Source organism: Nelumbo lutea, chromosome 1 (assembly GCF_056320005.1).
Source record: "Nelumbo lutea isolate HS-2025 chromosome 1, American lotus-T2T, whole genome shotgun sequence".
NCBI lineage: Eukaryota > Viridiplantae > Streptophyta > Magnoliopsida > Proteales > Nelumbonaceae > Nelumbo > Nelumbo lutea.
The window spans coordinates 88,243,991-88,257,702 of record NC_142684.1 but is presented as its reverse complement, the minus strand read 5'-3'; the positions used below and the strand labels follow the sequence as shown (position 1 = coordinate 88,257,702).

General features: G+C 38.1%; 1 protein-coding gene across 1 annotated transcript in view; it reads right to left on the bottom strand.

Moving 5' to 3' along the window:
• Window positions 1-1,546: 1,546 nt before the first annotated feature.
• Window positions 1,547-13,712, bottom strand: part of CBP20 (CAP-binding protein 20) — a 38,666-nt gene continuing 26,500 nt past the window's right edge. Inside the window, exons 6-9 of the mRNA XM_088965850.1 lie at window positions 12,181-12,291; window positions 2,252-2,302; window positions 1,988-2,094; window positions 1,547-1,897 (exon numbers count right to left, since the gene is read on the bottom strand). Coding sequence (XP_088821976.1) covers window positions 1,823-1,897; window positions 1,988-2,094; window positions 2,252-2,302; window positions 12,181-12,291 — 344 coding nt within the window. The 3' untranslated portion in view covers window positions 1,547-1,822. The remainder of the gene's footprint in view (window positions 1,898-1,987; window positions 2,095-2,251; window positions 2,303-12,180; window positions 12,292-13,712) is intronic.

The window sequence follows — 13,712 nt, the reverse complement described above, 5'->3', positions numbered from 1 at the left end:
TATCCGGTTGTCTGTCGCTTTGAGCTTCGCTAACACTGCTTTAGCATTTAAAAACAATAAACCTGTATTTACACCCATACAAAAAAACTTCCTTAATCCTCTAATCACTGCCCAGAGTTCAACTGTTGCTGGAGATCTTGCCAAATATGGTTCTTATTCTACAAGGATAAGATGGACTTGTGAATGAACATATACAAACCAGTAGATGCAGTTTGTGTGAATGGGTCCCATGAGCCATCAACAAGAAAGATTGGAAATTCCAAGGATAAAACTTGTTGTAAATCCTTTTCTGATTGAGGAATTTAAGTCCCGATTCTTTGTAACTATAATAAGTTTCAGCCTTTCTCAATATTTGAATGGGGTTTGGGTTCATTTTGTTAAATAATTGATCATTTCTTGCATCTCATGCTTCTGAATATATCTTCGCAATATAGTTATACTTTTATCATTTTATTTTTTAAATGGGAATTGTTTTGCCACCACCATTGGATTAGGTTCACTTGGCCAGAATTCAAAAAGATTTTGAAGTACCAAATCAACCTGAGCCTGCATCTAGATTGCCCTAGAGAGAGGGCATTGCAGGAAAATGTGCTCTTGGGTAAGTGCACCCAGTTTCTTCTCTTCTCCTACAATTCCATATATCTATCTTATTTCGAACAGTTCTATGGAGAATCTTCCATATGAAGATTTGACATCTATGAGAGCATGGACTTTTCCAAATTCTGGACCAGCTTAAAGGATTTATTTGTATTTGAAATGGAATTTCTAAGAGAGTGATAAGCTGAATTTACTATAAATTCTCCCTTGCTTGTATTCTTTTAAGAATCTTGGTGTTAGATTCGCTCCACTCAATGGCAATGGAGTGGCATCTGATTTCTGAAGTCAAAATATTGGGGCGTCACGTTAATCATTGTACTTCATGTGGAACAATGCTGATGCACTTGGCCTATAGCATTGACATGACTTCTACAATAATCCCCTTCACTCCTTATCCATCGTAAAGTGCTCTTAATACAAAGCACTTGTACTTTTGGTATTCCTTCGAAGCTTACCGCATCAAACAAAATGAATGGAAAACAGGATTCATGTAACCGGGCCCATTTAATCGGGAACTTGGGATAAGGTTTAAATAATGATTCGATGATTCCTTCGAGGGATATTGTAAATCTTTGATATTGGTTCAATTCTCATGATGCTTGTATTTTACACAAACGTATTACGGTATTAGTAACCCACAACAATAGCATAGAAATTCTGAACTTCAATTCTATCCTCAACAAAGGGATGCCCTCAATTCCTAGACAATCTACGTGTATACGCTTATAGCGGAAAAAAAAAAAAAAAAGAAATCTACGTGTTATACTTACACCCTATCTAGGTCATGAGGGACTAGTCAGATCACGGTTGTAAGTGCCACCATGTGTCATGTGGCTTTTATTAGAAAACCCTTATATCATCAATAAACTGCAAATGATTCAAAGGAAAGCTCTGTATTTGAAAGTAAAACCGTGAAAGCCATGTCAAGTAACAAACATGCTAATCAGGATAAATAAAAATTCTCTTTGCATTTGAGTCCTTTGGGTGTAAAAAGTAATAACAAACAGATCAGATGTGAAGATATCTACTGCTTCAAAGAATCAAAGCTATTGCAAGATAAAATTGTTCAGTCCTATCTTCACATTACTGGATGGGCAACAATGCTTTGATAAATGTAGGTTCTTGCTTCATAAATTTTAACCCTCACAGGTAGATTTCATCAAAGATCGACCAATGTTTCATGGTTGTTGACCAATAAGGCAGTGTCAACACTACAACAGTGAAGTTAAGGCCTTCTCTTTCGGTCATCTTCATCCTCATCATCAGAATCCCCACTCTCCCGAAAACGTGGGTTCTTTTCCTGCACATCAGAACAAATTTTGGATCGAGATCTAGAAGGTTTTAATGTTCCTATGTACACAAACAAATCTATTGATTGCATAGACATTACCGGCCTGGACTCATGATCAGAGGCTCGCCGGGATTCATGATCAGAACTTCTTTTTGAGACATCTGATGCATGGCGATCATCTTCCCGGTAGCGCTTGCGATGGTAATCTGTTTATCAACGGTTCAATATGCATCACATACATGGGAAAAAATCAGCAATTTTTAAACACCAGTAGCATCAAGCCATCAGATAAAGAGCGGCTATAGCAGTATGGAAAACTAAAAAATATGTCAACAAGCAAGAGAGCTTTCTAAGAACGCATACCTCTACCATGTCTATGGGAACCCCCATGCCCCTGACCACCATGTCTAGCATCTGCGGGAATCACAAGCCAAAACTCACTGAATAAGCTTTGCATGCATCAAATAAAAAATAAGCCATCAACCAATCCATATAGAGCCAAAACATATATCGTAATTGTAGAACAGACACAAGGACCCTACAAAATATACAACCGAGCTAAAATAAAATAATACACTATGAATAAACTATGATAATTGATACTTGTACATGCCTAGAACACCAGTGTTGAACATGATAAGTATCTGTTATGAAACCAGATACTGCATGGATACTTTACATTGTAGCATTAGTGATTTTAAAATTTTTAGAATAGTATAATCTATCATATATTATAAAATAATGTATATAAAAAAGTTAAAGGATTTTTCTTTTCTGTTCTTGACATTTTCCTATAGTTACAACCAACCACACTTGGACCTTCCACATGTTCAAGGTCCAGTCTTTATTATGGTAACATTAGCTCATTCACAATAAAAACTAACCCAAGTCTATTCCAGGCGACAAGACCGAATATGAAAGTAAAAATTTTGTAGGATGCTATCACTCCCACATTATCCTTCTAAAGAAAGCCCATCCTACAACTCTACAATCATTCTTACCATCCATCAATCCTAGAGATTATCCTTGCCACCCAGGGTATTTACTCTCTATGGATTAATGCAACTTACCAATTGCTTTTCAGAATAGCAATTTACAGCTATGATCTTTGAAGGAAATCTCATTCATCACCTCATTCATATTTCCCAAGCACCGTAATAATCTTTGTAAAGATTCCTAAAGCCTAGCACAAGGAAAAATAGAACCAGCTAAATTACATATTTATAGTTATATTTGACCATCTTCCTTGCAATTTCAAGGAAATCTCACCAGGAACCACCCTAGGAAACATGAAAAGAACAATACTATGGAAAATAATGGACAAGAATGAGATAAGGACTTAACCAAAAAAAAAAGAATGAGATGAAGAAGAAAACTATAGGATAATTTAATGAGAATTATTTATTTTTATGTTCCAGAGAACACTAAGAAGGGGTCCCAAAGGAACCTATGTAGCTCTTGATGGGAAGAGAAAAGTAGGAGCTAAAGATATTACATTGCAACAAACTAGCAACAGAATATTCTTTTTATTATTATTATTATTCATCAAAAAAAATATTCTTTTTATTATTTTTATCAGAAAACACTTTTCTATAATGCAAATTTAATACAATTATCAAACTTTAACTTTTATTGTATTTCCCATAAACAAAATGTAAGTGAACATGACATGTTAAGCCAATAGAAGCCTCAAAACATTCAAAAGAAGAAATTAAAATAATAACAGCAAATTGCTTCAAAGCATTTGTTTCTAATACTTTTACCATGAGATATTTTTCTTTTGAAAAATGGTAATTTTCAATGAGATAATTTACACACATTTTGTTTTAAAACTCTCAAGATCTTCTCTCCAAAGACAACTTTGGTGTGGAAGGCTGTGCAAAAGAAAGTTTTGTGATAACTTGAGAGAGGGAGAGAAAGGTTTTCAAAATTTACACAAAGTGTACATGATGAGCAACAGGAATTGAAAAAAAAAAGCGTAAATTACTTGTCCACTGCACCATGTGTTCTAACATCTGAAATCTTCTTAAAGCTTATTTGGCATGCATGGGTCTTATAACCAATATCTATGACCTTGATAGAAGTTGGCCAAGATCCAAGGGTAAGAAGGAAAAATACACTTTCAAAAAGCACCTTCTTGAAAGAAACAACAGAATCTTTAATAAGTACAACTCTGTCAAACAATTGTTTGAATGTCAACTAAGATCTCCCTTACCCTTTTTTGTTGATGGATAGCTGTATAGTTTATTAGATGAAAAAATGAATCAATATGTACAATGAAGCGGCATCCCCGGTGAAGGTAACAAGATTTCCCACCCTTGTCAATTTAATTTCATTTAGTGCCCATGCTTTTACATTAAGAATTTCATTTAGCCCAGGCTATTCAGCCAGTCCATTTGCTGAGTTATAAACCCATTCCACTTCAACAACCCTTTTCCCCATTAATACTTTTATTTCCTCCATTACATTTCTGTATGCCCTCACCTTTACTCATTGAGGAAATTTAATCCAACGAAATACTCAACAGTTGGACTAGGGCAGAAAGCTCTTACCTTGGCTAAGTGGTCTAAAGAAGATTTTTCAGTTGGATGAGTATCTGAAGTCGCACACAATTGCAAAACCACATCTCAACTGCGCCAACAGGTTCAGACAATGATTGACACCCTCCTCATAAGTCTGGCTAATTATGATAACAGGAATAATCGTCATGTGGCCTATTGATAAAAGCAGAAGGTTATTTAGTCCTTAGTTCCCCTCCCCCTTCCTACTGTGCTTCTCATTTGCCTTTCTGTACCTTTTGTATGGTGTAGACTTCCATTCAGAATGGAAGGCTATGACACCTTAGAGTATCTGCCTTGTGGAGCATTTGAAGTGAAAGAAATGGAAAGGTCTTTGGCAATACAGTGCAACAGGTGGATGATGTAATAGAAATATAGAATTGATTAAAGGGTGGCTAACTGGATCAGGAATTCAAAGGAGTTCCAATTGACTCAATATTGAGAGGATGGTTTATTATTGCAAACTTTGCTCATCAGAGACAACAAACAATCCAATCTTGGACAGCTCCAGAAATATGAAGAGTTAAAATGAATTTTGATGAATGTTGTTACATTAACTCAGCACAATCACGAATTGTAGGTTATTCCAATTGATGAAAATTGGAACTATATTATTAAGCATCTCAGGTCCAATTGGAGTTGGTAATTGAGTTACTGCGATGCCTTCTCTCCTTCAAGCCTCAGGGTGGAACTCTTCCAACTACATAAACCTGATTGTAGAAAGTGGCTACCAAGTAGTTGTTTCCTTGCTCCCTTCTACAGAAACTGGCCAATGGATTCTTGAACATCCTAATTAGACGACTATGGTATCCAACATGAATTGCTCGTTCAAATGGATCCCTAGATCCACAAATAGCCTTGCTGACTCTTAGGCAAGAGCTGACAGCAGGGGCAACAAGACTAGAGTCGAATTGGGGGGCCCAACCTTAGCGGTCAAATTTGTAACAGAAGTGTGAAATTTACAGCATCATTTTTGTTAGCAAAGGCAAAGTATATTTACATTAATCAACAGGTCCTTTGTACAATGAGAAGCTGTGCAAAAACAAACCAGAAGGACCTCAAAAAAAGGCAATCCTCAAAAACAAATCAGAAGCTGTGCAAAAACAAATCAGATGTATCATCTTTAAAATCAGTATGTATAGACAACCAACTTCTAACAAAACCTATAGCTATATTGATGACCTCAGCTTCAGAGGAAGCCTTGTGATAAAAAACTCTGCTATTCCTTTCAAGCCATGCAGCCCAGAGAATTGCCAAAGGAATGGAGGACCAGCAAACCTTTCCTTTCTTTGTCATCCCTTGTATATGCCAAGCCTCCAAGCAGGCTTTAGCTGAGGCACGCATACACCAACTTCAGAATTTTTATAAAGTAGTTCCAAATCTCTGAGACAAATTTGCAAAGTAAAAACAGACTATTTACTATTTATCAAAAAAAATGTAGATGATTAACTGATTCTGTTTCCACACTACAAAGGTTACACCATAGGTCCATTGCAGCTAAAGGCTCTCCTCACCAGCATCTCCTTGCAAAGGCACTTCTCTAAAACTGGCACCCATAAAAAAAGCTTGACTTTTGAGGGTGCCACTGTCCCCCAGATGGCCCGGCTACGAAAAGGGACTTCATTTCCTCCCACTATAGAACTGTAAAAAGATTTTAATGAAAACTCTCCAGATCTGTTCCATTTCCACACTCTTATATCCTGAGATTGCAAATTTAAAATCTCAGATTGAAGCAGAGCTAGGAGATTTCCTACCAATCATTAAAGCCCCTTCTAAAGGATGGAGTCCAGCAGATGCTATTATCCCTCGGAACAAAAGAGTCAGCTACCCACACCTCTTTATCATCCGCCAAATTGAACAAGGTGGGAAACAGCTCCTTAAGAGAATTCTCCCCAGTCCAGGGATCCAGCCAGAACCTGATCCTTCTTCCATCACCTACTTGAAATATGATGCCACTTCTGAAAAGGTTGGAAGCTCTGCAGATTCCTTTCTACAAACTGCACCCATATGTCAGCAGGGGTGAACCACTATCACCTAGTCCATATTTCTTGGCTATTACATTCCTCCATAGGTTGTCTGGCTCAGCAGCAAACCTCCAAAGTCAACTTCCTAATAAGGCTAAGTTAAAAGACATTATATTCCTTATCCCCAGGCCCCCTTGTAATAGGGGTTTGCACATCTGACCCCAGTTTACAAGATGGTACTTGTGAGAGTCGTTCCAGCCCACCCAAAGAAAGTCTCTCATCTTTTTTTCTAAAACCTCCACCTCCAAGGGGATTGGAAAGAGACCCATAAAATAAGTTGGCAAACTTGCTAAAACACTCTTGATAAGAGTTACCTTCCCACCTTTGGAGATATGCCTTGCTTTCCAAGTGGTCAATTTTTGACCCATCCTTTCTAAGATTGGGTTCCAGATGGCTTTAGAAGTGTGTTTGGCACCAAGTGGCAACCCCAAATAGTTAGAAGGTAAAAGACCGACTTTGCAGCCCAACAAAACTATCAAACTCTGAATGTTAGAGACCTCACTGTTGCTATCATTTCACTTTTAGCTAAGTTCACCTTTAGGCCTGATACAATCTCAAACCAGAAGAGGAGATGTTTTAGATTAAGTATTTGATCCTCTGATGCATTACAGAAGAAGAGGGTATCATCTGCATATTGCAGGATAGGAATCACAGTCCCATTCAGCTTCACTTCGAAACCCTCCTTCTCCACAGCCTTGTCTACCATTTTACTTAGACCTTCCATGACTATTAAAAAGAGTAGAGGAGACAAGAGATCCCATAGGAATAGCAGTCCCATTCAATTTCACTTAGAAACCCTCCAACAGCTCCTTCTCCACAGCCTTGTCTACCATTTTACTTAGACCATCCATGACTATTAAAAAGAGTAGAAGAGACAAAGGATCCCCTTGCCTTAACCCTCTTCAACTGCTGAAATTTCCTCTAGCTGCACCATTAACAAGCACAGGGAATCTTGGAGTGGAAATGCATACTTTCATCCAGCTCCTCCACCTTGAGCCAAAATGTATTCTATCCAACAAATAGTCTAGAAAAGACCAATTGACATGGTCGTAAGCCTTCTCTATTTTATAGATTAACCCACTCTAGTCCTCCCACATCATGAATATGCTTGTTGTGAACAAATGCTCCTTGATACTTGGAGATCAGGGAGTCCATTACCTTTCTTAGCCTAGTGGCCAGAATTTTGGCTAAGATCTTATATACGCTTCCAACCAAGCTGATTGGTCTGAAGCAATGTTTTAAAACGCAGAGGCGTGACATGAGGTGTAGTTCAGATTTCAGAAGGTAAGAGGTGTAAGCCTCCCAAACAGTTGTACCTCCTCAATAGGAGGGGGCAATGAGGAGGATGGAAGAAGAAGAGGAAAGAGGATCTCATTTTTTTATTTTTAATAAAAATCTTTTCTTCCTTTCCCTTTCCTTCTCTTTTCTTTCTTTGTCTCTTTTTTTCCCTTTCCTTCTCTTTTCTTTCTTTGTCTCTTTTTTTCCCTTTCTTTTCCTTTCCTTTCCTTTTTTTCTTTTTTACCTTCTTTTTTCTTTTTTTTCCCCGTCTTTTTACAGGAGGTGTGCATGAGGTGCATGAGGCATACGCCTCTAGCACACCTCATAAAAAAGTGTATGAGGCGTACACCTCAGAGGTGTCAACGCCTCTGGCATATGCCTTAGGGCATTTTGGGGGCACCTCGCCTGGAGCCACACAATTTCCAGCCCTATTATGGAATTGATCCTTCTTGCATTGGCAACCTTGTGGAAGAAAGCAGTACTGTTATCACCTGCTTTCAGCCACATAGCTCTTGATCTTTGCCTCCATTTGACTTCATCTTGGTACATCAGTGTATCAAACAGCTTCTTAGCTGTGAACCTTTGCCTTCTTTTCTCCTCTTCCAAAGACCCACCTTCCTCCACAATGTCAGCTATGATTTTCAAGCACTCTTCCTTTTTCCCCTCAACATTTTTCAATTTTTCCTCTTGCCAAGACTTAATTTTTCCTTTCAAACATTTGAGTTTTTTAAATAAAATACGGCTGGATGAACCTTCAAAAGAAAATTCAGACCACCACCTTTTTACATTTTCCACCAAACCCTCTGTCTAGCCAGCAATGCTCCAATCTGAATAGATGGGGGTTCTTTTTCGAACCTCCAGTATTTAGCATTAGAGGTATATGATCAGACACTGCCCTTGGCAATGCTTCCTGACTAGTACTGGGAAATTTTTCTTCTCATTCAGAGGAAATTAGGAATCTGTCCAGCCTGATTAGGGATGGCACTTCCTGATTGTTGGTCCAAGAATATTTTGCTCCTGAAAGCGACAAGCTTATCAGATCTTACCTCTGAATGAAACCCATAAAAGTTTTCACACTTCTATTAATTCTTTGTTTTTTTTTTGATCAATAACACTTTCATTAATTCATTAGTAGAAAAATTACAAGTGGAAGACAAACATGCTTATCTTCCAAGAGTCACAAAGAACTTCAAGAAATGAAAAAAGAAAATACAAAGATACAGAGACACTAACGTTACAGCTTAGCCCAAAACAAAGAATCCCTTTCTGCCCCTTGTTTTGCTAAACCGTCAGCTAGGGAATTAGCTGATCTTTTAATCCAACATGTCTTAACTTCTATCTCCCGCACCAGCCATTTGAATTTCCTCTTCTCATTATTATACTTCCATAAATCATTTTGATCTTTAGTCAGCCACCCTATCACCACCTCTGAATCCCCTTCAATTATAAGTTTCTTGATGTTCAATTCCTTAGCTTTCCGGGCTCCTTCCATAACTGCACATATCTCAGCTCTAAGGGAGTCACCCACTCCAATTGGGCCTGAGAACATAGCAGAGATGACCCCATTTTCATCTCTAAAAACACCTCCGATCCCTTATTGTCCCGGGTTTCCCCTACTGCATCCATCAATGTTTAATTTCAAGAATCCACTAGGTGGGGGGGGTCCAAGCCACACTCATTACTGACTTGGTCTGATGCAATTTGCAATTTCACCCCACTTCCTCAACATGTCATCCACAGTGTAATCTGTGAATATTTCCAAAGATTTCAGCCACTACCGCCCTAAAATGTATGATAGCCCTCAGATCTGCTGTTCCTCTCTGAGTTTCTGAGAATATCCTGGAGTTTCTTTCTTCCCACAGTGTCAAACATACTGCAGCCCTTAGTCCTCTCTGTAACAGCCTTTCTTGTCTGATGGACTAACTATGGCATTGATATTGCCACCTAACACCCAAAGTCCTCCCCACCTTTCTCTGACATAGCCTAGCTCTTCCCAGAAATCATCCTTTTTTTTATCAGTAACGAAAAACTTTATTAATGATGTGAAGCTATCTGAAACTTTAAGTACAAAAGGAGGTAAAATGTCTTAACTCCCCACCAACAGAATACATTGGAAGAAAGTTAAAAATTAGCCCAAATTATAGATTCCCAGAAATCACCCTTTAAGTTATTTGCCTCCCAAAGAAACTTAAAAGAAATAGAAAAAGCCCCCACATGTTTATCTAGCAGCCTGAAGGAGCTGCTATTCCAAATAAGAGCTACTCCACCCATGGTATTCAAAGCTGGAATTTCGAGCCAGTCACAAGGATCAAAACCCACACACACATCTCACTGCTCTTAAGGATAATTTTTGCAATTTTGTCTCCTGTAGTAATAGAAAATCCACCTTTTTTTCCTTTAGAAAACCCCCAATTACCATTCTTCTTCTTCCTGAGCCTAGGCCCTGGACGTTCCAAGATAATTTCAGGCTTTCCATTAAAAAATTCTTAAAGAGTTAATACTTCTTCTCGCACATCCCATGCTATCGTTTAAACCCCACGCAAGCCTCAATAATCCTTTTGAGTGCCTTCTATTTTTCTTTCCCTTTTCAACTAAAAATCTGCTTTCAATGGCCACAAAGAGGGCTTTTTCTTCCTCTTCCAATCCCTTAAAAGAAATACCCAAAAACGAGAAATTTAGACATAACCCAATTGGACATTTCATTGTCTTCTACGTACCTTAAATTCACCTGGTGTGGTCGCATCTGCTGGGCCTCGTTGGCTGGAAGGATTACCGCTAACAATTCTGGTGCCGGCTGCGTCTGGGTTCTGCTAAGGAGGGGAAGCCTTCCAAACCATTGTTGACTTCTTATACTACTACAGACAGCATCAAATCCTCCTGACTCTCTGAGAGGGGGGAAGAGAGAGCTGTTGAAGCTTCTGTGTGGCTTCTCTCCGAGATATACCCTGCTCCGGAGCTTCTTTCCTGGATGAGGATGATGCCATTTCTTATGCCTTCGAATCCCCTCCTACTAGACTTGCGCTTGGACTTGGAGGAACACACCTTCCATCTGCGAGAAGGGTCTCTTTCCCTGAGTGAGACTCCAATTCCTTTTCGCTTTCTCGCTGCCCATCTTCACTCTAGAAGTCAGGGAAACTTGACCCTTCCCCAACTTCCAAGCCCTCAAAATATGACAAGGATGATGAAGAATTGAAGATGCTTCCTGATGGGCTTTACCTTTCCCTTTACCCTCCACATAACAATACTTTGGCCCAACACCCCAATTCTTATCCAGGCTTTTAAACCGTAATGGACCAGGTTCCTTTTGTGCTTTTTAATGGGCCTTGCTACAAGTCTTAAGGCCTTTGGGTGTCTTGGCCTGCCTTGGGATGTTGCTTTGTAGTCCTCATAACCCTAACCATGGGATTGATGTTTTAATTACATATTCTAATAAATAAATAAATCACCTTTGAGTATTGCTACGCAATCAATTTAAGCATCCCGTGTTTTACACTTAACCAATTGGATTTCACATATTTTGTATTAAATTAAATTTCTCCACATTTTTATTATACCAGACTTGTGGTCTAGCATTTGATACCCTCTGAAACCTTTGTCAATCGGAATTATGTCATATGGAGAATATAAGTGTTGTGGGACTTCTTGTCAATGAATCACCAATTCATCTATAACTAAAAGCCATTCAGAGCATATGATCTCGCCAAATATTAAAGTCAACTGATCCATCTATCGGTTTAACAGCGAGCTCACATCCAAAGCCACTATACTAAATTTTCATTTCTGGCTTAAGATACTAAAAATGTAACAGAAACAGGAAACTCTATTCTTCATATAACTATCACAAAACGAGAACAAAGTTGTCCTTGTTTGAAGCATGGGAGTTAATTGTTGAAGAACTGCACCATATGGACACAAAACAACTGAGAAAGTAGAAATTCTACTACTCTATAATGGCCTGACAATCAACTTACCAAATATAAATGGAACTAGTACGCATTTTTTTCATCAATAGCAGGAATTCTCTAAGGGAAAGAATATACAAAGTTACATACCCCTAGTAATAAATTTAATCTCAAGCCTTAATGCACAAGGTTCCAAGTCAAACCTTGTAAAATTTACATTAGGTACACAAGACATAAAGAGTTGTGTAGCCTTAGATAAAACCTGATTTAACCAGCCAATCTATGAATCCTGATCCAACAGATATTGTCAGTCACATGAATATTGTTCCAGCATATTAAGCAAAATAAAATCCTAAATATCAACGTAGAAAAATGAAAATGAAGGCCATGCTAGAAATCCAAGCCTACTGTTTGAATAAAAGCATCGTTCAACATGCATGTAGTTAAAATATGATTACTTGCAAAAATAAGTTTGCAATTAAAACAATAGCATCTAGAAAAAGGGTTGTTTTTGGAACTTGGTCACTTACAATGAGATGGCATAACAGGTGGGAAAGCACCCAAAGAACCTGCACCATAATCTACTAGCTGCCTCTGTGCTTCCAGTTCTCTCTGGACCAATTTTCCATAACCACCTCTACGTGTAGTTTGTCAAGGAAAAGAGCAATAATTTTTTCATGAACTTAATTTTTTGCTTGACTATCAAATTAAAATTCCTCAGATATATCTTTATATTGAAACAATTCCAAGGAAGGCAAAAATAAATTATCAAAAAAAAGGTAAAAATGTAACAAAGAATAAAAAAAAATAACAGATGTAAACCAATAACCTTCCATGATAGAAAGGACGAAAATAAAGCTTCAGATCAAGATTATATTTCCACCATAAACAGAAAGCTTTGTTGATAAGCAGTTGCAACTCTACAAGAACTTCCTTCTACTCTTAGATATTAATCATGGCATACCATGATGCATGGACACAGTGTTGGACATGGAATATACACTAAAGATTCAAGTGTCCAATCTCAGAGTCATAACAGAGAAAAAGGAAACTCCATTTTCTCATTAACATAACTTAAACATTCTGTTTAGGAAGAACCCCTTTGCAATGGTATCTATGCATTGTGCAATTGATTCAAAGAACACTCAAACCTTGTAATGAAGCTCTAAAGAAAAGATTGACTATAAGCATTTTGTAAATTCCATCAAAGAGATGCAGCCTGTAATGAAGCTAGTGATGCTTAGTGCCAACTGACTTTTAATGTCAATCCAACTTAGGTCTTTTTTTTTATCAATAACCACAGAATTCATTAATAATGGAAAAAAGTTACAGGGAAGAGGAGCTAAAAATTCTTAACTCCCCAGAAAAGAAATACATCTGACTTAAACAAACAGAAACTTACAACTGAGCCCAGAACCCAGAATTCCTAAAAACTCCTTGCCTAGCTAATCCATCAGCAAAAGAATTAGCATTTCTTTTAACCCAAGTACATTGGACTTCCATATCCTTAATCAGCCATTTGAATTTTCTTTTCTCATTGCTGTAGCTCCACATCTTGGAAGTGTCTTCTTTTAACCAATCCACAACAACCGCGGAATCTCCTTCTATAATCAGTTTCTTAGCATTAATTTCTTTGGCCCTTTGCACCCCTTCCAATGCTGCTAACACCTCAGCCCTCAACGAGTCTCCCACTCCAGTTGGGCTAGAGAACAAAGCTATTACATGACCGCTCTCATCTCTTAGAACCCCCCCCCCTAATACCCAAAGGCCCTGGATTCCCCATGCTACTGCCATCAAAATTTAGTTTGATAAAACCAGGAGGTGGAGAGTTCCAATTGAGATTCAGAGCCTTCTTCCTTGAGACTGAGCTAGCAACTTCTTTCCACTTTCTTAGCAAATCATTTGTTAAAAAATATGTGAACTCATTCATTGTTTTCAGCCAATGTATTACCCTTATATGAATCAACCACACCATATTTTCCAAGCCTCTCTCCTTTTCCGAGAAGATCCTTGCATTTCTTTCCTCCCATAATGTCCAACAAACAACAGCTCTCATGCATCT